Genomic DNA, 20,851 nt, shown 5'->3' on the forward strand with positions numbered 1-20,851 from the left:
TTTGAAGTTAAAACTGCAGAATATCTAGAGAATAGTAATAATGCAATCGTTAGTATTAGAGACTAGAGGAGAGCTCAGAGGAATGTTCATTGCCTTAAAATCCTTATGTCATTAAGAAAAGAATGAAAATGAATTAAGCCTCTAACTCATTCTTAGAAAGGACAATCAAAAACCCTGAAGGAAAGCAGAATGGGGAAATGATTAAAGATATACAAGCAGAAATCAGTGAGTTTAGAAGAATAGAAGGGGCTAAATCCCCAGCGCAGTAAAGCCTCTGCAGAAACATTTCTTTAAACTGGGCTTTGAGTACGTTGCTCCTGATCATTGAAACTGGGAAAGGCCAACATTCTTATTTTCTCCTCGTGTTTTGGGTGGTGGGCAGTAGGGTTTGGAAGTGACTGCTTCACAATCATTTGGGAGCTTCAGGGTATATGTACTTTGTATACACAGTTTGTTTCTGAATCTTTTATTTTTGTCCTTTCTGTGAAAATACAGACTGATTGAAAAATACTTTTTCATTAATGTTAAGAAAAGCGTGTTACTACACATTTTATATCTTCGTTTTTTAGCTGCATTATGGCAGGGCTTTACTATTTTAAAGAGCTCTTAGAAGTTGAAAAAGACTACCCTTTATAAAATGGGAGAAGTGGTGGCGGGGTGTGGTGGCTCACACCTGTAATCCCAGCACTTTGAGTTGGGTGGATGACCTGAGGTCAGCAGTTTGAGACCAGCCTAGGCAACATGATGGAACCCCATCTCTACTTAAAATATCAAAAATTAGCTGGGCGTGGTGGGACACACCTGTAATCCCAGCTGCTGGGGAGGCCGAGGCATGAGAATCGCTTGAACCTGGGAGGCGAAGGTTACAGTGAGCAGAGATCACAACATTGCAGTCCAGCCTGGGTGACAGACAGAGTGAGACTTTGTCTCGAAAAAGAAAAAAAAGAAAAAAAAATCTCAGTGAGCCTGTTAAGCAAACAGAAAACGGAACTTACCTGTAACTAGAAGTTAACCAGAAGCTTTCAAAAATGTAGGAGTTGACAAGCAAGTCAAGAAAAGAGGAAAATCATTTATGTGATCCCTATAGTAAAATAAATCAAAACCAAGGTAAAATTAGAAATAGAGGCATTTTCAGCCGGGCGTAGTGACTCAAGCCTGTAATCCCAGCACGTTGGGAGGCTGAGACGGGCAGACCACGAGGTCAGGAGACCGAGACCATCCTGGCTAACACAGCGAAACCCCATCTCTACTAAAAAAATACAAAAAAAAAAAAAAAACTAGCCAGGTAACGTGGCGGGCATCTGTAGTGCCAGCTACTCGGGAGGCTGAGGCAGGAGAATGGCATAAACCCGGGAAGCGCAGCTTGAGGTGAGCTGAGATCTGACCACTGTACTCCAGCCTGGGCGACAGAGCGAGACTCTGTCTCAAAAAAAGAAAAAGAAATAGAGGCATTTTCTAAATGAAATTTAAGGCTGCCAGATTGGAAGAACAATGTCAATATAATACAGTCTCTTCCATTAATGTTTAACACTTGTCCTATACTGACCTATACATTTGCCCCACTGATGAAATGGAATCTGAACTCGGGATACTGATACTGTGGGAAGAATGATAAAATCGAACTTAATTACAGCAACAGTCTAGTCCCTGGACCAGGCCCAAGAAAATAAAACAGAAGCATACTCAACTAGGATTAACAATTCAGTTAGCAAGAGGCCAGAAGGCCTATTGTAATTGAGTGGTTTTCACTCTCTGGATTACGTGGAATTACCTAGAAGCTTTTCCACACCCAGACTTCTCAGATGTTCCCATTTGTTAGGCCTGAGCCAAGGCCCAATTCTCTATTTCTGCTAGTTCATTTCCTGTAGGTAATTCGGATGTATAGAAAGACTAAAGACTAAGAACAATTCCTTGAATATAGTGACAACCTCTACCTGGAATAGTCCAAATTCTAATTACCCTGATTCCTCCACCAACAGTTTCCAAACTGGTGTACTAGAAAGTCTTGTGAATGATCTTCGGGGGGAAAAAAAAAATCATGGCCATATAAATTCATTGTTCTGAGAGGTCCCCTTGAATTTACCAAGCATTTCCCAAATTGATTTGTTAATCAATAATCGCAACGTGCTGGGATTACAGGCATGAGCCACCATGCCTGACCTTCCATAAGACATTTAAAGGCACTTCCAAAGGTACAATCAACAGACTTTCCAAAAGTCAGTGGCAAGATCTCTAGACTCAGACTTGCCTTTAAGTTCCAAACCCCGGCAACCCAAAGCCGATCAATTGTCCTCCCAGAGGAACATCAGATAGCAATTAGCACGTGATCTTCTACTTCTCCACATCAGCTCCAAAATGATATCTATTACTAACAGGGAAAACATTGTGAACTGAAGTCTTTAACAGATAACATTAATCAAAAACATTTCTCCGGGTAAATGATTACGTATAAAATACGTTTCTCACCAACAAAAGGCTCTATAAATTTCAGACTGATCTGATGACAATTTAACTTAGTTTTTAAATGCATAATTATGTCAAATAAATGCCACTACAAAGGCCTGAATACAATCTCTGAGTCTAAGGTCCTCCTCATCTTCTCAATTTCACATTTGATTATGCATATATTTGAGAGAACATCACTCATTATTTGTTTTGGGAGTATTATTGAAATATTATCCGATATTTCAGATATTATGGAAACTAGTTGACTGGAAGTCAGTGCTACTCTTCCTACTAAAAGAGTGGGATTCTCATCAGTAGACAGAGACATATAAGAATATTCATACTACATCTACGAAGTGTCAGTATCAGGCAGTGGCTTCAAAGCCAAAGTGGTCGTTGGAAGTAAAGTGGAATTTTAATTGGTGAAGGAGGCAGATGGTAAGAAATGTTGATTCAATACTAATGTGAAGTACAGGAACGCCTGTGGCTGTAAAGAATGTTGAGCCGTAGAGTCCATCAGAGATAGGAAAGGGAGCCTCGAAATATTCAGAGACTTGTAGAACAGTAGAGTAAATACCTAAGATAATTGTGATGGATAGTGCTTGAAGTATTTGCTTTCAACTACCTTCTATCAGGCTGTCTACAACCTTGGAAGTTTCTTGAGAGCAAGAATCAAGTCTTTTACAGCTTCCAGCGTGCCTCTGTGTACACAACAGGTCCTCAATAAATAATTTGTTACCCTAGTTTGTCATAAAATATAGGACATGCTTAGCTATACAGCATGATGTGATTCGATCACACCCAACCTATGAGTTATTTTTATACAGTCTTTTTGGGTGTATCTGTGTTTAATAACTTGTTTTCAAATTTAGAGGACTGTAGCTATGGATTCTTCTTAGAGAACTTCACCTTGAGGGGCTCACAGTTTAATGGAAGAGAACTAGAAACCAAGAATTCAATGCAGAGAGTGAGGTTTTGCAGTACAAGGTGTATATAGGGTGTAGAGAAGTGCTGTGGCACCGTATTCTGGCCTCATCTTCTACTGCTCTAGACTTCCTGAAATGCCATTTCCTGACCCTAGCCGGACCTCTCTCTGTAGGCGCCGTTCTCTCTCCTTGGAACCCTTTTCCACACCTTCAGTGCCTGGCAAAGTTCTATTTCTTTGGAAGCTTCTTGACGCCTGCCTCTAGCTCATCCAAATAATTGATTTGTCTACATCTCTGTTATTTCTTTATAAATAATTACAATCAATTCTTATTATTTGCAGTAGAAATATTCTATAAAGTTGGTCGGAACACTGAATTAATCAAATACCAAACCTTTGTTTCCAGTGTAAATATATGCATATATACATATCTCACTTAGGTTATAATCTTAATTCCTAGAAACAACTCATCCTGGTAGATTGAATTTTCTTTATTTCCAAAAGAATAAAGGAAGTACAGAAGTGTTAAGTGACTTACCTGAAGCCATTCCGCTAACAGGTGCCAGAGTTATGATTCAGACCCCATCCAATTGGCCCCAGAGCCACAGCATCTTACACTACCCTGCACTGTCCTCTACTGTCTCAGTCCTCAGGTCATCTTTGTAGGAGAGTTGAAACAGGAAGACAGAGGGTCACATTATTTGACCTTAGTTGGGGACATGTGCAAGGAGTGACAGAGTTTTCACTACTGTGTGTCTATCCAGGAGTCACCTCAAAAGCTCCAGGAGTTTTAATTTGGGGATTACAAAGACATTTTAGCAAGTACACAATTTTGCAAATATGGGATTTACAAATAATGAGGGTCAACTATATTTGTGAGTGACTGCTAGGGTCTGTTTCATGGTAATCCCTTCCCCCAGTAGTGTGCAATGTTTCTTTAGCTTCTTTGATAGTTTATTTATTCATTCATGTATTTATTATGTACTTACTATAAGCCAGGCTCTGCTTTAATCTGTGATGAACAAGCTAGAGATTAAGGTCCTGCCCTGTGGAATTTATGTAAGAGTAAGAAAGACAGATAGCTAAGTCTGGAGCTTAGCGGGTGAGGCCCAGGTTGGAACTATAGATTCACTTGACCAAGGTGTAACCTGGTGTGTGCCCTCCTACTGCACATCATAGTTCCGGAAGATTTCTGTTCTGTTCTTGTGTATAAACTCTTCCTTTTGAGCCTCTGTTCGTTGACACATGTCAACCTCTACTTGTCTTCTGTTGATTTTGAGGCCACTTGCCCATGTAACTGGCAGGACATTGAAGAAGAATCATACAGACCTGGTTCTGCTACCTACCAGCTGAGTTACTTTGGTCAAGCTCTTGGACTTCTGAGCCTGTTTCCTAATTTCAAAGGTGGTGATATGATGTGTTAGGCCCTGGTGGGTTGCAAGGAAGAGACACACACGTATGACCTTTGGTGATGAGGGCCGAATGTTAACTTGGATGGAACACCATCCAAGCAGCCATATTGTCCTGGTCCTCATACTTTCAAACCCTCACAGAACATTAATTTAGCAGTATTTAGGATAGGATTTGAGCTCTGAAGAACTATAGTGTGATTATTTGTTCATATGGCTATTTTCCATACTAGACCATGAGCTCCATGAGGGCAGGGTCTACAGTTTCATCTTTCTATCCTAGGCACTCAGTTCAGTGCCTGATATATACTAAAGAGGCACAAATGTTTCAAAAGTTGAGGAATTTTCAACTCTTCCTGAAAGAATAGGAAGATATAAAAGCTCCTCAGAGAAGGTATTATTTAAGCTTTTTTCTCTCTTTCTTTCTTTCTTTTTTTTTTTTTCAGATGAAGTGTCACTCTGTCACCCAAGATGCAGTGCAGTGGCATGATCTCAGCTCACTGCAACCTCCACCTCCCCGGTTCAAGCAATTATCCTGCCTCAGCCTCCGGAGTAGCTGAGATTACTGGCCTCCACAATTACGCCAAGCTATTTTTTGTATTTGTAGTAGAGACGGGGTTTCACCATGTTGAAGTAGTTCAAGACTGCAGGCTGGTGTTGAACTACTGACCTCAGGGGATCTGCCTGCCGTGGCCTCCCAAAGTGCTGGGATTACAGGCATGAGCCACCATGCCCAGCCTATTTAAGCTGATTCTTTAAGGGTGAGTAGAAATTTTTTCCAGGTGACTAAAACCTTGAGACATTATTTCAAGCAGAGACCAGCAGGTGCAAAAACAAAGGGATATAGAGATGTTGAAGTTTACCAAACACTGCTAGATTAAGAAAACAAAAAGGAAACAATCAAAATCAAAACTTAAAATTAAAAGTCACCAATAAAAACTGTGAATGGGCTTGGCAAGACGTCACATCACAATTGAGTTAGCTATGACTGTAGACACTCAGTAATGGATATAAGTTTTAGGGAAAAAACATAACATTCGCAGGTTGTTGGCAGAGTATCCAGAACGATTTAGAAATACAGATGTTGAATTCTGGGATTAATTACACTGTAATGAAATCATTTCCTTCTCTGTGTATGAAGCATGTATGTGTCACACTCTGTTCAAGGTGCTGAAAATCAGACTCTTCTCAAGGAGCTCATGAGCAATGAAGGGAGATGGATGGGTGAGCAACTGATTATCATGTGACAAGTGAGGTAATAGAGATATGACTAAAGTTCTATCTAAAGAAGAAGTAAGGCATTACTCGTAATATATGGAGTGCTGGGGAAAGATTTCTGAAATGAAGGTGGCCGGGCCTGATGGCTCACATTTGTGATACCGGCACTTTGGGAGATGGACGTGAGGGGAACCAGGAGGATCTAGGAGTTCAAGACCAGCCTGGTCAACAGAGCAAGACCCTGCCATCTCTATATTTGAAAAATAATTAAATATTTTTAACGAAGTGATATTTGAGCACTCTGTACACCGTACAAATGTGGGAGAGACTGAAGGAATACATGCAGCTTAATATGAGTTCGCAGTTTTTGAAATTTTATATTGTAGAAGTATATATATTTACTGTTGTGAAATTAGAAAGAATTGATAGACAAGGAGGGCAGTCTACAAAGCACTCCATAGATCCACCATACTGAGACAGTGCTTAATGCTTTGATGGATTTATTTAAACTTTCTGTGCATATCATATATTGTATGCATACATGTGCATGGTTAAATAGAACGGGTTCTCCTTGGTGTTCTGTGTATCCATTTATTGTTATGAAGTACGTCCCCAAAGAGTACGTTTGCTTTGCCCGAGAGAGTCTTTTGCTACATACTGCTGTACGTAATGAAAACTAAAAAAGGGGCTAAGTTTTCAGCCTTGTGACCTTGTGGTGATTCAAGCAGAGGCTTCATCAAAGGCAGATTCAGAAATGAACTTGGTGTGTGCAGGTGGTTGTGCTTGACACTGTTGTTTGCAATAGTATGATAGGGATGATTTCAGTGTCCACCAACAGGAACTGGTTAAGTAAACTGAGGTGCATCCAAATGACGCATACTGTGCAGCTGAAAAGAAGAATGAGAAAGACTCTGCACTCACGTAGAAGAACTCGGATCGATGGTGTGTGTGTTTTAAAAGGAAGAAGGAGTGGTATCGTAGGTGTGGTATGCTACTTTTTGTGTTGAGCGAGAAGAGTAGAATCAGAATATACATGTGTATTTTCAAAGATAAATTCTGAAATGATATATAAGAAACCAATTAAAAGTGTTTGGCTGTGGAAGGAGACTAGGACTGTGAATGGGATTTTGCCGCATACTTTTATAGATAGTTACATTTAGAAATTTTCTGAACTATATATTTGTACACATGACCCTTTTAAAAATAAGTGAATGAAGGAATGAAGTAGGATTATGAGAAAGAGATAAGGAAAAAGGATCTAAGGGGCTGCCCATCTTTTTAGTACCCAGTGAATACTAATATGTAACGATAGCAGCAAAAATTGGAAGAGTAGCCCCAGGAGGGTAGGGAGTCAGCCTTTCCTTTGTCTTTTCCTCAATTTCATATGTTAACATATATTCTGAGAACGATAAAACAGTTTGAAATGAAAATGTCTCCAGATCTCTTAAAATAAAAGGAAGATGAGCAGCTGTATGTAGTGCACTTCCCACAAATGGGCTGGATTCCCTCAAGAGGCAGGAGTTCTAGCCTACTTGGGATACATACATACAGGAGGAAAAATAAGAAAAAGAAAAGAGATTTAAAGATAAATAAATGGAAATAACACTTCTCCTTGATTATAAAGGAAATCACATTCTTTTTGTAAGAATTTGGATGACAAATATTAAGAAAAATCTTTAATTTGCCACTCAAAACATTCTGGTGTGTTGTTTTTTATGCTTTTTATACATGTAAATATTTTCAAAAGTAGAATCATATTAGATAGTGTTTTGCCACTTACTATATTTTGGGCATACTTCTGTGACAGGAAATATATCCTAGCATCATCATTTTTAATAGCTGGATGTATATTAAGTTTATCATTGCCGCCGCAGAGGTGAATTTTCTTATATATACATTTTAATGGAGTCGAGCAAGCATTTTTGGACTGAATTCATAGAAGTAGAATTTCCGGAGGGTAATGATTTTGAGAGTCTTTAATAGAAATTTTCAAATTATCCTCCAGGAAAAGTGTCTCAGTTTATACTCCCACCAACAGGAACAGAGCTCCAGGTTCCCCATTCCATTTGTCATCTTTGTGCCTTTATACAGAAAATGTCATTGTTTTCATGACATTTCCTTGATTTCTAATGCTTTTGAATCTTTCTTATATACCTGTTGACCGTTTTTATTTTTGTGAGAAGTGACTGTTTCTCCATTGCCCATTTTCTGTTGAAAATCATTTGTTTTTTGGGTTTTTTTTTTTTTTTTGGATTTTTTTCCTGAGTAATTATAAAGATTTCTCTACAGGCTAAAGATACAATACTTTTATTTGTCATTGAGGTTACTAAGTAAGTAATTTGTTATTTCTTTCTATTTTTCTTTTCTTTCTTCCTTCCCTTCCCTTTCCTTTCCTTTCTTTTCCTTTTCTTCTTTTCTTTTATCTTTCGTTTCCTTCTTTCCTTCCTTTTTTGTTTTCTTCCTTTTTTCCTTTTCCTTCCTTCCTTCCTTCTTCCTTTCCTTTCTTTTCTTTTCCTTTTCTGTTTCCCCTTTCTTCCTTCCTTCCTTCCTCTCTCCCTCCCTCCTTCCCTTCCACCCCTCTCTCCCTTACTCCCTCCCTTCCTTCCTTCTTCCTCCAAACTCCAAAGTCACATTTCACTTAATTTTTATCCTGGCAAATTTGAAAGTATTTTAACTTCGTGATTTTGGTGTAAACAGGAGCAGGAGAGAATGTAATTATCTAGGTCTCACTCTGTCACCCAGGCTGGAGTGCAGTGCCATAATCATAGCTACTGCAGCCTCGAACTCCCGGGAAGAAGCAATTTTCCCACCTCAGCCTGCCAAGTAGCTAGCATGACAGGTCTGTGCCACAATGCCCAGCTGCTTTTAAAATTTTTTTTTGCAGAGATGAGAATTCCCTATGCTTCCCAGGCTTGTCTTGAACTCTTGACTTCAAGTAATCCTCCCACCTTGGCTTGTCAGAGTGCTGGGATTACAGGTGTGAACTACTGCTCCTGGCAGAGAGTTTAGTTTTGTTTGCTACTGCTGTTCTTGGTATCTTCTCATCTTTGAGGTTTTGGTGCTAGTGCTGAAGTATTACACTCACCGTCCAAGGTTTACAGGACTTTTGTTTTAATACGGAACAGATGGAACCGTTTAGTTCTGCATCTTTGCAGGTGTACCTAATGTGCCGACCAGGACTCTGCTTTATATCCATTGAAAGCAAGACGTAATACAGTAAAACTGTGCCTGGCTAGAGGCTTTGAAGGAATGGAGTGTTCTGTTTGGATTCTATTCACTTGGAAGGATGAAGGTGAAAACAATTCAGAACTTAAATTTCCTTTGAATGCAATTTGGAAGTATAGCCAATGGTTCCACTTTTCTTCTCCAGTAAGTTTGGACATTCTGATCTACTTGGTGTTTTATGATAGAACTCCTAGTGTGCCTGAGACTTAAATTGTGAAGATACTTTTTTAAAACTAGCTGTCAGACGATATAAATGGTTTTCTATGAGATAAGGCTGGATGAGAACTAATACTTGTACGTATACTTTTTTGACTGAACTTCTGATTGCCACTTGTTTTCTTTCGGAACTCATGAAAATAAAACACATTGGATGGAGGGTGGGAGTAGGAAGGAGAGTTATGTGTTTTAATTGCATGCCATTGCTGCATATCGAGACACAACATAGAGTATCCCTGGCTTTTGACGTACAGAAGAAAACACATTTTTCTACCTGCTGTATGGCAGAGGTTCACGAACACCTGGAAGGATGACTGCAGCACAGATTGCTGAGCCCTGCTCCTGAGTGTCTGATTCACCAGGTCCAGGGTAGGGCCTGAGAATTTGCACTTATGAAAAGTTCTCAGGTGCTGCTGGTGCTGCTATTCCAGAGACTACATTATTGAGAACCACTCTTGTCTACTAACTGTAAATTGTAGAACTCTACACAAAAGCTTAGTTTGGTCTGGGATAAGAAGCACACAGGTTTTGGAGCAAATCGTGAAAGATTCAACCCTTGAACCCAGCCTTGTGTGAACTCCAGGTACCAATTAGTACACAGTGACATAACACAATTCTTGGTTTTCGTGATTGCAAGTGATAGCCAAGTATCAAGTGAGAAATTCAGTTTTGTTTGCAAGGCTTAGAGAGGCCAGGTGATTCTAGAAAAATGGGCCTTGTGTTTGTTTTAAACCGGTAAAGAGCTTTGAGTGCTTATTAAATTGAAAGCTTTTAAAATCTATTTTGTTTTGTATTGTATTGTATTGTATTTTATTGTATTGTATTGTATTGTATTGTATTGTATTGTATTGTATTGTATTGTATTGTATTGTATTTCTTTTGAGATGGAGTCTTGCTCTGTCGCCCTGGCTGGAGTGCAGTGGCGTGAGCTTGGCTCACTGCAACCTCCGTCTCCTGGATCCAAGTGATTCTCCTGCCTCAGCCTCCCAAATAGCTGGAATTACCGGCACCCACCACCACACCTGGCTAGTTTTTGTAGTTTTAGCAGAGATGGGGTTTCACCATGTTGGCCAGGCTGGTCTCGAACTCCTGACCTCAGAGGATCCACCCGTCTCAGGTTCCCAAGGTGCTGGGATTACAGGCTTGAGCCTCTACACCTGGCTCAAAACCTCTGTGTTTTTCCAGATACTAAACATGCTTCTTGTTTGAGGGAAAAAAAAAAGTCTTAACAATAACGTAGGAGAATAAGAGAAACGTTTTTCCAAAAAAGAGAAATCATTGTGATTATCTTATTGGAATGTTGAATAATATAGTCTGCTTCATTAATCATCAAGCATGCTATGGATTTTCCATTTTTATAAGATCTGTATCTCAGTTCAGGTAATACTGATAATTTTGTACTGTATTTGAAGATAAAAATATAGGCCAAAACCATAGACCTTGCATAGAAACTGGGTAATGAAGACAGCTCTAGATAAACACATAGATACACACACACAGACACACATCTATATATAAAGTATGCACACATATATTTTTTAAAGTTTTAAAGCTTTTAAAGCAAAAGTTGGCCCCTTCCCTCTCCCAGAGTGGGCAGCCCCTCCCCTCTTTCAGAGTGGGTGGGAACAGCAGGTGCATGAGTAACTTTCCTTATGAGCCACGGGTCCTTCTGGACACACTGCTGCCTGGCCACACCCCTTTCCCTTTCATGGTTCTCCTTGACCAATAGGCTTGGAGCATTAAGGCCACGCCCCTATTCTACATTCTACTGGTGCCCTGGTTACCACTCCTGTGGCTCAGTCACACAGCTGCCTGGTAGGTGACTGGAGGTCTTGATCAGTGCTCGCTGGGATTTCGCTGTTGTGGCCCCAACCCCACCTCCCTTTCCCGCCCCACGATGGCAGAAGAAACTCCGCAGAGCAGATTGGCCGCAGCCAAGAAAAAGGTAAAAAACGCACCAGGTCATGGCCACCAACCCAGCTACAGATCCCCTCCAACGACAAGACTGCTGCCAGAGCCCATATCGCTGCTGAGGTACACTGGACAGGGCCCTCCAATGCAGGTGCCTCTGGACTCCCCCCGCAAAAGTCTTGTCAGTCAGCCCTGCCCCTTCAGCATCAGCCCAGTCCCTGCCCTCGCCCATCACTCCAGGGTGACTTTGGGCGGGTGACTCCTGGGGCTCCCCTCTCCATTACTAGGCTCTCACCTCCTGCCGACCCAAGCTCGACCTCCCTGGGCTCTTTGCGCTCTTGTCTCCAAGAACCTGGGTTCCCCAGCCACAGGCCCCACCCTCGCCAGTCATCCCTGGGTGACTTTGGGCTGGTGACTCCTGGAGTTCCCTGCTGCAGACTCTGCCCTCCTCTCCTGCTGCCTCAAGGTCAACCTCCCTGGGCTCTTTGCGCTGGCGTCTACAAGGTCCTGGGTCTCAACCCTGTGTTTCCCTCCCCCATCGTGGAGTGGTAACTCGGACATTGCGCTGATGTGGTCCCTCCCCCCAATCAGGAGGAGTGGAATGTAGTGATGTCACAGTCTGCCTGGGAACTGTCATTACTGGAAGACCGGCCTTTGATCTTATGACCCAGTCCCCTAAGTGTCCCCACCCCATTTCTGGTTCCTCTGCTCACAGTGCAAATTTCCAGCTGGAAGGGGAATGGAGACTGTGGGACCTAGGAGCAAGAGGTTCCAGGCTGCCTCACTCCCTTAACATCGACCTTGACGGGGGGAAAGCCTACACTTCCCCTGTGAGCGCAAAACGTTGACCGTACCTCCAAGTGGCAATGGGAGAATGGGTTTGGTTTGGTTTTCTCCCAGGCTTCTACTTTCCAGAGAGATTTTAACTTTTTTTTCTGAGTTCTCCACCTCATATTCTAATTCTCCATGGTTCTGGGACCAGACTGCCCTTCAGTCAGTCGTCTCTGAAGTGAGATTTGCTCATCTTCTGTGGAATAGATCTTGGGAAACTGAACTTGACAGCTTGACTCTTCCTCATATTATCTCGACCTGGGGTACTTTGAATGCCACAGGATAAATGTGAGACATCTTTCTGAAGCATCAGTTTCCCTTGATTCTCTTGAGATTAAGAGAAAAAACATGAATATACTTAGGGATGACAGTCACATAGGTTTCTAAGAGAATACCAGACTTCTCTCTGAAATGAGGCTGGGCAGTCCTCTTTCTGATAAATTCCGGGTTTAACAGAAAGGCTGCCTTCTGCCGTGAGGATACATTGATATAGAAGTTTGAGAGGTACTGGTGCACTTCTTCACACTAACAGACGTGTGAGGATGTATGACTCTAAACCGCAGGGCATACAGTTCCTGCCTACTTAATGTTTACTTTTCTACCTCTGCCTCTGGTTTTGGTCCCTGGCAGCTGCTATTCTTGGCAAGACCGCAGAGCTTGGAGTCAGAAGACTGAGTTTCAAAGTTCCAGTATCGCCTTTTTCTTTTTCTTTTTTTTTTTCTAGCTATGATATCAATCCCTCTCAGTCCCTAAAAGATTGTGACAACACCTCTTATACAGCTGTTAGTGTCGTTAAATCAGATGGTGTATAAGAGTATTTTGTAAAAACTCTAAGGGAGGATGTGGCTGTAGGGGCCGATAGGTCTCATGAGGATTACTGCTCTTCTTTCCCACAGTTAAAAGAATATTGGCACAGAAACAGCCCTGCTGTTCCAGCAGAAGCAAAGAGGAACAGGAAAACAAATGGCAGTAGCCCTGAGACATCCACTTCTGCTGGTTGCCACTCAGCTCAGGATGTGAGTCTTGGTGGCCAGGCTCCTGGGGACAGGGGACCAAAGGGGCAGTAGAGGGTAATTGTTAAGATTGTGGATGGACCGTTGGGTACTGGTTAAGAATTCTGGGTTTAGCCAGGCACCGTGACTCATGTTTATAATCCCAGCACTTTGGGAGACCAACCCGGGCAGATCACAAGGTCAGGAAATTGAGACCATTCTGCCTAACATGGTGAAACCCCGTCTTCACTGAAAAATACCAAAAAAATTAGCCAGCATGGTGGTAGGTGCCTGTATTCCCAGCTGCTCAGGAGGCTGAGGCAGGAGAATGGCATGAACCAGGACGCGGAGCTTGCAGTGAGCCAAGATCTCGCCACGGCACTCCAGCCTGGGAGACAGAGTGAGACTCTGTCTCACAAAAAGCAAAAAAAAAAAAAGAATTCTGGGTTCGAATCCTGCCTTTCCGTCTGCTAGGGATATGATTTAGGGCAAGTTGCTTGAGATTTTCGGGCCTCTTTTTACACATCTGTATAATAGAGGTTCTGTTGTTTGACTTCCATTTGTGAGGTTTAAATGAGATGTCTTATTGTTGTTTTTATGTTAATCCCTAGTACATGGCCTGCTGTAAACACTCAGGGCACCCACGATATGGTCATTGCTCTTTGATTTTCCTCATCCCCAGTCTCAAGGGGAAGCCAGGACAATGAGAACAGCCACTTGCCATCAGGAGTCACTGATGTCAGGCCCCAGGGTGGGATGTTGGGGAAGTAAGAGCCATGAGAGAAGTTGGCACAAAGGAGTTACGGGACAAAGGGTCCAAGAGAGGCAGAAAAGAAAATGTTGCCAGTTGATTTGAATGAAAGGAAGTCAGAGGGCTTAGACACTGAGGGGAACACAATATGTCCATGTGTACTCCACGGGGCGGGCCCTACATCATGTGCTACCCTGAAGGATCTGGAGGTGGGAGGCTCTGGGTGGAGGTGCAGTGACCAGGCAGGCCAGCCCTCCAACCTCCTCCCACAGCAGGGACTAGGTGCCCCTCTGCCAGCTGAGACAGCCCACACACACCCCAGCCCTAATGATTGTTCTCTCTACCTCTCCCCCGACTCCTGCTCCACCTCCTCCCCTCTGCATGCACCTCAGAGCCTGTGCCAAGAACAAGCGGTAGTCCTTGACTCGAGGTCCGTCAAAATCAGTCGACTGAATAACACCATCAAATCTTTGGTAAGAGTCCAGTGGGATCCCCTGATTCCAGGCTGCCAATCCGGGGCTCCAGTTTCCTCTTGGGGCTCTGAAGAAAGGGGCTGGGGGCCGTGGGGCAAAGGACAAATGGGGAGCTGGGGTGCCTAAGCCTCACCTGGAGGGACCCCAGAACACGCACCATGGCTGTTCTTTTGCTGCCCTCTTTGCCGACTGTCTCCTCTCCACACACCCCTCCTGGAGTCCTTGCTACACACGCCCTGGGGTTGTTGCCTCTTGGGGAAGTGCGAGCCTGACTGGTTGTTAGGGGCCCCGTATTTCTGCCGTGACTCAGTCCCTGATTTGCTCTTTGATTCTGGACAAGCTGCCTCTCCTTTTTGGGCTCGTGTTTCCAGAGGAGGTAGTGAGTATCAAAGGTGTCTGTTAGCTCTGAGAGTCCGAGATTTAAAAGCCCCCTAGAATGGAAACCTCAGGGCCAAGAGCTCCTGTGTGTCCTTTTCCGTCCTATATATACTGTGAAGAGCTGTACCTGGCCCATACGTGCTCAGTTAATGTTTATTGAATGAACGCACTTTTCTAAATCACAAGCGGGCAGGAGGGGGGCCTTTCTCCAACTCCATCTCTAGAGGTTTATGTTCCTGTCCTCTCAAGAGATTTCAGATTCAGACTTTGAGTTCTGTGGCTGTGGGTGAAAACCAACAAAGACCCAAATCCTCTGTCCTTGGGACCTTGAGGAGAGTTGACCAGTTTGTGTTCCCATTGGGTCTGAGAACTTAGCCTTTAAAATCCATTCCTGGCCCCTGCCTACCGCTTCCTGGCCTGGGGAATAGAGTTGAGGGGGCCACCCTCCATCACCTTAATTTGACTCTCCCCACAGGAACAACAGAAGAAACAAGTGGAACATCAGCTGGAAGAAGTAACGCGATTTCTTTGCTCACGACATGATGGCTGGGTTTGAGGGGCACTCAGATGTAGATGCCCCAGTCTCGTCTCGCCCACTCCCAGCCTGGGGAAGAAGGCTCACCCCTCAGATTCCACCCCATCCCCACAGGGTCCCTGATAACCTGGTCTCATGGGTGGGCCTGTCCTGGGGCATTGGTGGCATTCTGGGGGCATGTCTCTTGCTGTGCCACCTCTGCCTCCCCCTGGTAAGAGCTCTGTCTTCCTCTTCCTATAGGAAAAGAAGGCAAACAACGAGAAACAGAAAGCCGAAAGGGAGCTAGAGGTGAGTGGAGGGTGTGAAGTTTTCTCCTGTCCTCCGGGGAATGTTTCTTTCCTTCTCTTTCAGCACTTGCCTGGCTTTTCTCCTAAAGGTTCAAATCCAGAGATTGAACGTACAGAAAAAGAAACTAATTATTGACGTGTATCGCACGAAACGCTCTCTCATATACTTTGAAGGTGGGAATCTGGGCACCCTATCATCCTTCAACCTTGCACTTGGATAGGTCTTTAGTGGGAGTCCTTTGGGCCCCATCTCAACTCTCTCATTACAGAAGAGTCGAAGGATCTGGCTGCCCGCCTGCAACGTTCATCGCAGCGTACGGAAGAGTTAGAGCGGGCTCTGTCTGCTGTCACCGCCACACAGAAGAAGGCGGCGGACAAGGTGAGTCTGACCACCTGCCCCATCTCCTGGGAGCCCGGCTTCACAGATGGAGGAGTGAGCCTAAAGGTCCCTTCTGCAGGATGGAGTGTCCTGCCCAGAAAGCGGCATGGCCATGTCTCGCTGCTTTTGTGTCTGGTTGTTAGAGGCAGCCTGGGGCTGAGTCAGCTGCTGTGGGTGAGTTGGGGAGTGCGGTGGGGAGCGAGCACTGGACACAGAGCTTGGAGGCCAAGTGCCTGCCCTGCCTTTACCTGGCTGGGGTCTTGGCCAAGTCCTAGGTGGGGTATTGGGTACTTGTACTGTGAAGGTACAGAAGAGTACCTTTAGTATGTTACCATTTCTGTAGAGAGGAAACGTGTGTGTGTGTGTGTGTGCGTGTGTGTGTGTGTGCGTGTGTGTGTGTGTACATACTATGAAAATGTACATAAAATAAGACTGCAAGGTTCATAAAAAACTCAGGAGAGAGCAAGAGAGTGGCTGGGAGATACTTCCCTTCTGTACCTTCTGAATTTTGGACTTTGCGAATGTATCATCCTTTCAAACAGTGAACAAGAGATTCAGTTTCCCCTTCCTATCTGTGTCCCCCAGCAAGAAAAATGGGCTTAGAGAATCAGATAGATCTAGCTATTCAAATCCCAGCTCTGCCTAAGTGATCTTAGGCAAGCACTTAACCTCAAATACTCCATGTGTTTTCATGTACACAATAGAGGGAATCATAGTAACTGTCTCCTATGGTGGTTGTGAGGATTAAATGGGATTGCTAGCATGGTACCTGGTGAAGCACTCCATAAAGGTTCAAACAGTGCTGGTCATAACAGTAATAACAAGAGCAATATTAACTGATCTCTCTGGGCCTCTGTTAGGCAGCTGTAAATTCGATCTCTTTCCCTGTCCCTTCCAACTTTATTGAGTTCTTTTAAAAACCAGACCACGGGTAAATGCCTTGATCTGTACTGACCGTGTTGTATATTGAGCCTAGCCCTAGCCTGTTTAAGGGGCACTGTATGGAATGGCCCAGGTTCCCCAGATAGAAACTTCTCACTCTTCACCATCCAGTCCTCGAGCCGCAGTGAAACACTTCTCAAGACGCAGTTAGAGCGGTCCTTACAGGAGCGGGCACTGCTGAAAGCGCACGTGACACAGGTGAGGTTTTGCAGAGGGAGGGATGTGGAAGGAAGGTGACCCCAGGTGGCCAGGAGCAGGTGAGGACCAGTGACAGCCCTTCGTAACTTCTGTTCCCATTCTTGCAGGTGAAGGAATCGCTGAAGCTAGTACAGCTACAGAGAGATGAATATGCGGAACATATAAAAGCAGAGAGGGCCCAGTGGCAGGAGACGATGAGGAAAATGTCCCAGGAGGTGAGATCTGACCCTTCAGCCCCCCATCTTAGATAGGTCACTGGATCTTTCTGGGCATCTGTAACATGGGAATATACAGCCAGAGGTGGTCATGGGTCTGGGCTTTGTGGAGGTGGGGGCAGAGAGGCAGATGGTAGCCTGTGGAGCCACCAGCCCCTCTCTCCAGGGCCCTTTTCCCCTGTGCTTTGGGCAGCTTTGCACCTTAAAGAAGGAGAAGCTGCATGACATGCATCGGGTGGAGGAGCTGGAGAGGAGCTTATCCCAACTCAAACACCAGATGGGTAAGATGGGGCTGGTGTGACCTGGGAGCAGGCCTGGCATCAGAGGGGGCTCTGGGGGTGGCTTAGAATGCCCCAGGGAGGTGGGTGGATGGAAGGGCTTTGAGGCAGAGGGAAAGAGGTCTGTGCCGGGAAACAGCAAGTCTTGTTATCTCCATGAGCCTGAGTGTCCCCATCAGCAAAGAGGGCCCGTTGTCAGCCACCCACAGTGCTCTCCATCTGAAAGTGGTTTGGAAGATTGGCTACCATCCGGGTGCGAGGAATCATTAGCAGTGAGGCCAAGTTTGGGGAGCCTGAGAGGAGCTGTGCACCAAGAGGAGGGTGTTTTTTGTTGGTGGTGGTGGTGGGTTTTTGTTTGTTTGTTTTTTGAGAATCTAGAGGCCCTTATTGTCTGCTTCCTTTCTCAGCTGAACCCCAGCACCCGGAGCCCCCAGCAGTGCCCCCTGAGGAGGAGCTGCAGCACCTGAGGAAGGAACTAGAGAGGGTGTCAGCAGAGCTCCAGGCCCACGTGGAAAACCATCAACACGTAAGTCCCCTGAACTAGGCACAAAAGGAGAGGCTCGGGAGGCAGGAGGAGAGGCTTCAGCAGCTGGCCGAGCCACAGAGCGGCGTCGAGGAGCTGGTTGGTTGCCCCACCTGCGGAGCCTGCCCTCCTCCCTAGCCCTCCAGGCCTTTGTTTCCCCACCTGTAAAAGGGGGCAGTGTAGCCCTCTCGTGAAATGTTACTTCTCAAGGCACCTGTGAGCCAGAGCCCTGCTCTGGTGGCTGTGGGAGAGAAGAGATGATTTTTCTAACCTGCCTCCACCCTTCCCGGTGCCATGGGAGGCAGACACCGAGTTCTGGGGTCTCCAACTGCAGTGGGTGGCTGCTGATTGCTTCTCTCTGTCCAGAACAATGAGAACAAGAGCGCACTGTACTTGGAGATGCAAGTCGAAGAGCTGCAGGAGAAGCTGGGCCAGGTGAATGAGACAGGAACCTCGATCCAGAAGGAACCAGAGGCAGCGGTCCCAGCCCCAGGGACTGGGGGCGAGTCTGTGAGTGGGGAGACCCCCCAGGCCCTGCAGGAAATCATGGAGAAGCTGGAGGTGAGTGAGTCCTGGAATAGGCCAAGAAGGGCAGGGGTAGGCAGGTCGCTGCTGAGAGGTGACCCCATTATTTTGGCTCCAGAGCGGCCTTATGGACCTCCTGGAGGAGAAGGCGGACCTGAGGGAGCGTGTGGAGAAACTAGAACATCGATTCACGCAGTACTGGAGGGAGAGATGCCATCAGTGAGTGGGAGGCCAGAGCAAGGCAGGGGGAGCTGCAGGGCCGTCGGAGCGGCCCCAGGGTCTGAGCCCCGTCCTCCCGCAGGAAAATTAAACAACTTATAACGGAGCCAGAGGGCCGTGCCACAGAGGCCACACCGGGAGGAGGACATCATCAGGCTGGCCCAAGACGACGAGATGAAGGTAGGGTGTGCAACCTCCTTGCGGGGGTAGGGGTCGGGGGTGGGGGTGGCATGAAGGTGGGGGCCGGCCGCAGCCTGACACCTGAGCACCCCTCCCTCCAGGTGGAGCTGCTAGAGCTGCAGGAGTTGCTGTTGCGGCTGGTGCTGACCGCAACAAAGGGCACAGAAAATTCCTGGCCGCTGCCCAGAGCCCTGATAATGAGCCCGGTCCAGAAGCCCCACCCCCCCAGGAGCTTGGGGCTGCCCACAAGCATGGTGGTGAGTAGAGCCCTCATGCAGGGCGGGCAGGCAGGAGCAGGGGGTTGCACTGTGCTCAGATCCCCACCTCCCTCTCTCCAAAGATCTTTGTGAGGTGAGCCTCAGCGACAGCGCCGAGACTGGGCAAGGAGAAGCCAGGGAGGGGTCTCCCCAGGACAACCCTACTGCTCAGCCCATCGCGCAGGAGCACCAGGAGCACCAGGAGCACCCAGGCTTGGGCAGCAACCGCTGCGTGCCGTTCTTTTGCTGGGCTTGGCTGCGGAGAAGAAGGAGATAAACATCACCATCATCCAAGAGCTGATCAAGACATTTTTTAAAAAGAAAGTTGTAGGGTTGATCTCCTACACAATTCATTTGCTTCATTCGAATGTTAGAGCTATTCATGTTTATTTGTGTTTCTAGTTTATACTTTAAGTTTATTTGTAAAAAGTTAAAAGAGAGTGGGTCTCTGTGGCCTTCACTGAGGTTCACTCTGGCATCCTTTAGCATTTTTCGTTTTTAATTTCATAATTGTAGGTCATTAGCATGCATATCGAGTTCGCCCTTACGTGGTGGGAATTCAAACACCCAAAGACCCACTGTTTGCACAAAACTGTTCTCGCTGGTTTGGAATAGGCTGCCATGCTTTTTTAATGTTATTGCAGCATGTATGTTCATTACAGAATTCAGATAAAATTTGCTTATATTCTGCTATTATGTTGGATCTCATCTTAATCACAGTGAGCTCTTCATTAGCTCAATATGTGGTTTGCCCTCAAGTGTGCACTCTTGATTACTTTGTACTATATGCCACCATGAGTACTGACATTAGAGTTGTTTAAAGTCCGAGAACTGGAAACAGCTTTTCCCCCATTTTCTGTGTGAACCGGTAGGAAGGAAAAGTAGAGAAAGAAATGCCAATTCTAGCCTAAAACTTTATTTGCCAAGTTTTCTTACAATGAATTTTACCAATTTATGAATTCTTGTAAACAGAATTTATACTGGAAATACTGAAAGACTTTTCCCCTAAAGTGACATTATTGACTGCTGGTGTGATGCTACTGTAATGTAATAAATGATTAAGTTGTTGCGAAGTGCTGTTTTTGCCTTAAAATTTTATTTTGTGAGTCTTGAAAACTATAGTGTTAAAGGTATTGATACTGTGCAAATGCCAGGCATGCTTGGCATGAGATAATCTGTTTCATTTTTACAATATCGTAATATAACTATGCAAGTGTTTATTAAAAGAACACAAATTTACAAAGTTATGGGATTTAAAAAGTTATGGAGTGAAAAAGTTATGGGATAAAAAAGAGAAAAATTGTGGCAAAAATGTAGAAAAAAGTTTTACGCAAAGTTACCAAATGTTATGAAAAAGAAGTTATGGGATTTAAAAAACAAGTCATGGGATAAAAATAAAAATTCAAAGCAGTTCCGTGTCAGCAAAGCCTGGAGAAGTGGGGCTGGAGTCTCCACCGCCACCATGACCCTACCACCCCTTCCCAGTCACCCCTTTACAATTAGGGTAGCAAGACAAGACCTTAAATTAAAAATTTTTAA

General features: G+C 44.9%; 1 protein-coding gene across 3 annotated transcripts; it reads left to right on the forward strand.

Moving 5' to 3' along the window:
- The first annotated feature begins 10,483 nt into the window (after window positions 1-10,483).
- On the forward strand, window positions 10,484-20,385 carry LOC105463640 (golgin subfamily A member 8B-like). 3 transcript variants are annotated; one of them, XM_071067131.1, is made up of 16 exons: window positions 10,484-11,383; window positions 13,077-13,196; window positions 14,316-14,396; window positions 15,250-15,288; window positions 15,550-15,597; window positions 15,686-15,770; window positions 15,866-15,975; window positions 17,029-17,115; window positions 17,223-17,330; window positions 17,524-17,611; window positions 18,016-18,134; window positions 18,498-18,692; window positions 18,775-18,875; window positions 18,958-19,055; window positions 19,157-19,312; window positions 19,396-20,385. In XM_071067131.1, exons 1-16 carry the CDS (start codon window positions 11,336-11,338, stop codon window positions 19,587-19,589), a joined length of 1,677 nt encoding a protein of 558 aa, XP_070923232.1. In that variant the 5' UTR covers window positions 10,484-11,335; the 3' UTR covers window positions 19,590-20,385. The 3 variants fall into 3 exon arrangements, with proteins under 3 accessions (XP_070923232.1, XP_070923231.1, XP_070923230.1); XM_071067130.1 differs by lacking the exon at window positions 10,484-11,383 and adding an exon at window positions 11,465-12,179; XM_071067129.1 differs by lacking the exons at window positions 10,484-11,383; window positions 13,077-13,196 and having other exon boundaries at window positions 13,719-14,396.
- The last annotated feature ends 466 nt before the right edge of the window (window positions 20,386-20,851 follow it).

The sequence above is a fragment of the Macaca nemestrina genome, chromosome 7 (assembly GCF_043159975.1).
Source record: "Macaca nemestrina isolate mMacNem1 chromosome 7, mMacNem.hap1, whole genome shotgun sequence".
Taxonomy (NCBI): domain Eukaryota; kingdom Metazoa; phylum Chordata; class Mammalia; order Primates; family Cercopithecidae; genus Macaca; species Macaca nemestrina.

Coding starts and splice junctions, on each gene's coding strand:
- LOC105463640 (XM_071067129.1), top strand. CDS start 14,010: ATGTTGCCAGTTGATTTGAATGAAAGGAAGTCAGAGGGCTTAGACACT. Junction 15,598..15,685: donor AAGCCGAAAGGGAGCTAGAG/GTGAGTGGAGGG, acceptor TTTCTCCTAAAG/GTTCAAATCCAGAGATTGAA. Junction 18,876..18,957: donor TGGAGGGAGAGATGCCATCA/GTGAGTGGGAGG, acceptor GTCCTCCCGCAG/GAAAATTAAACAACTTATAA.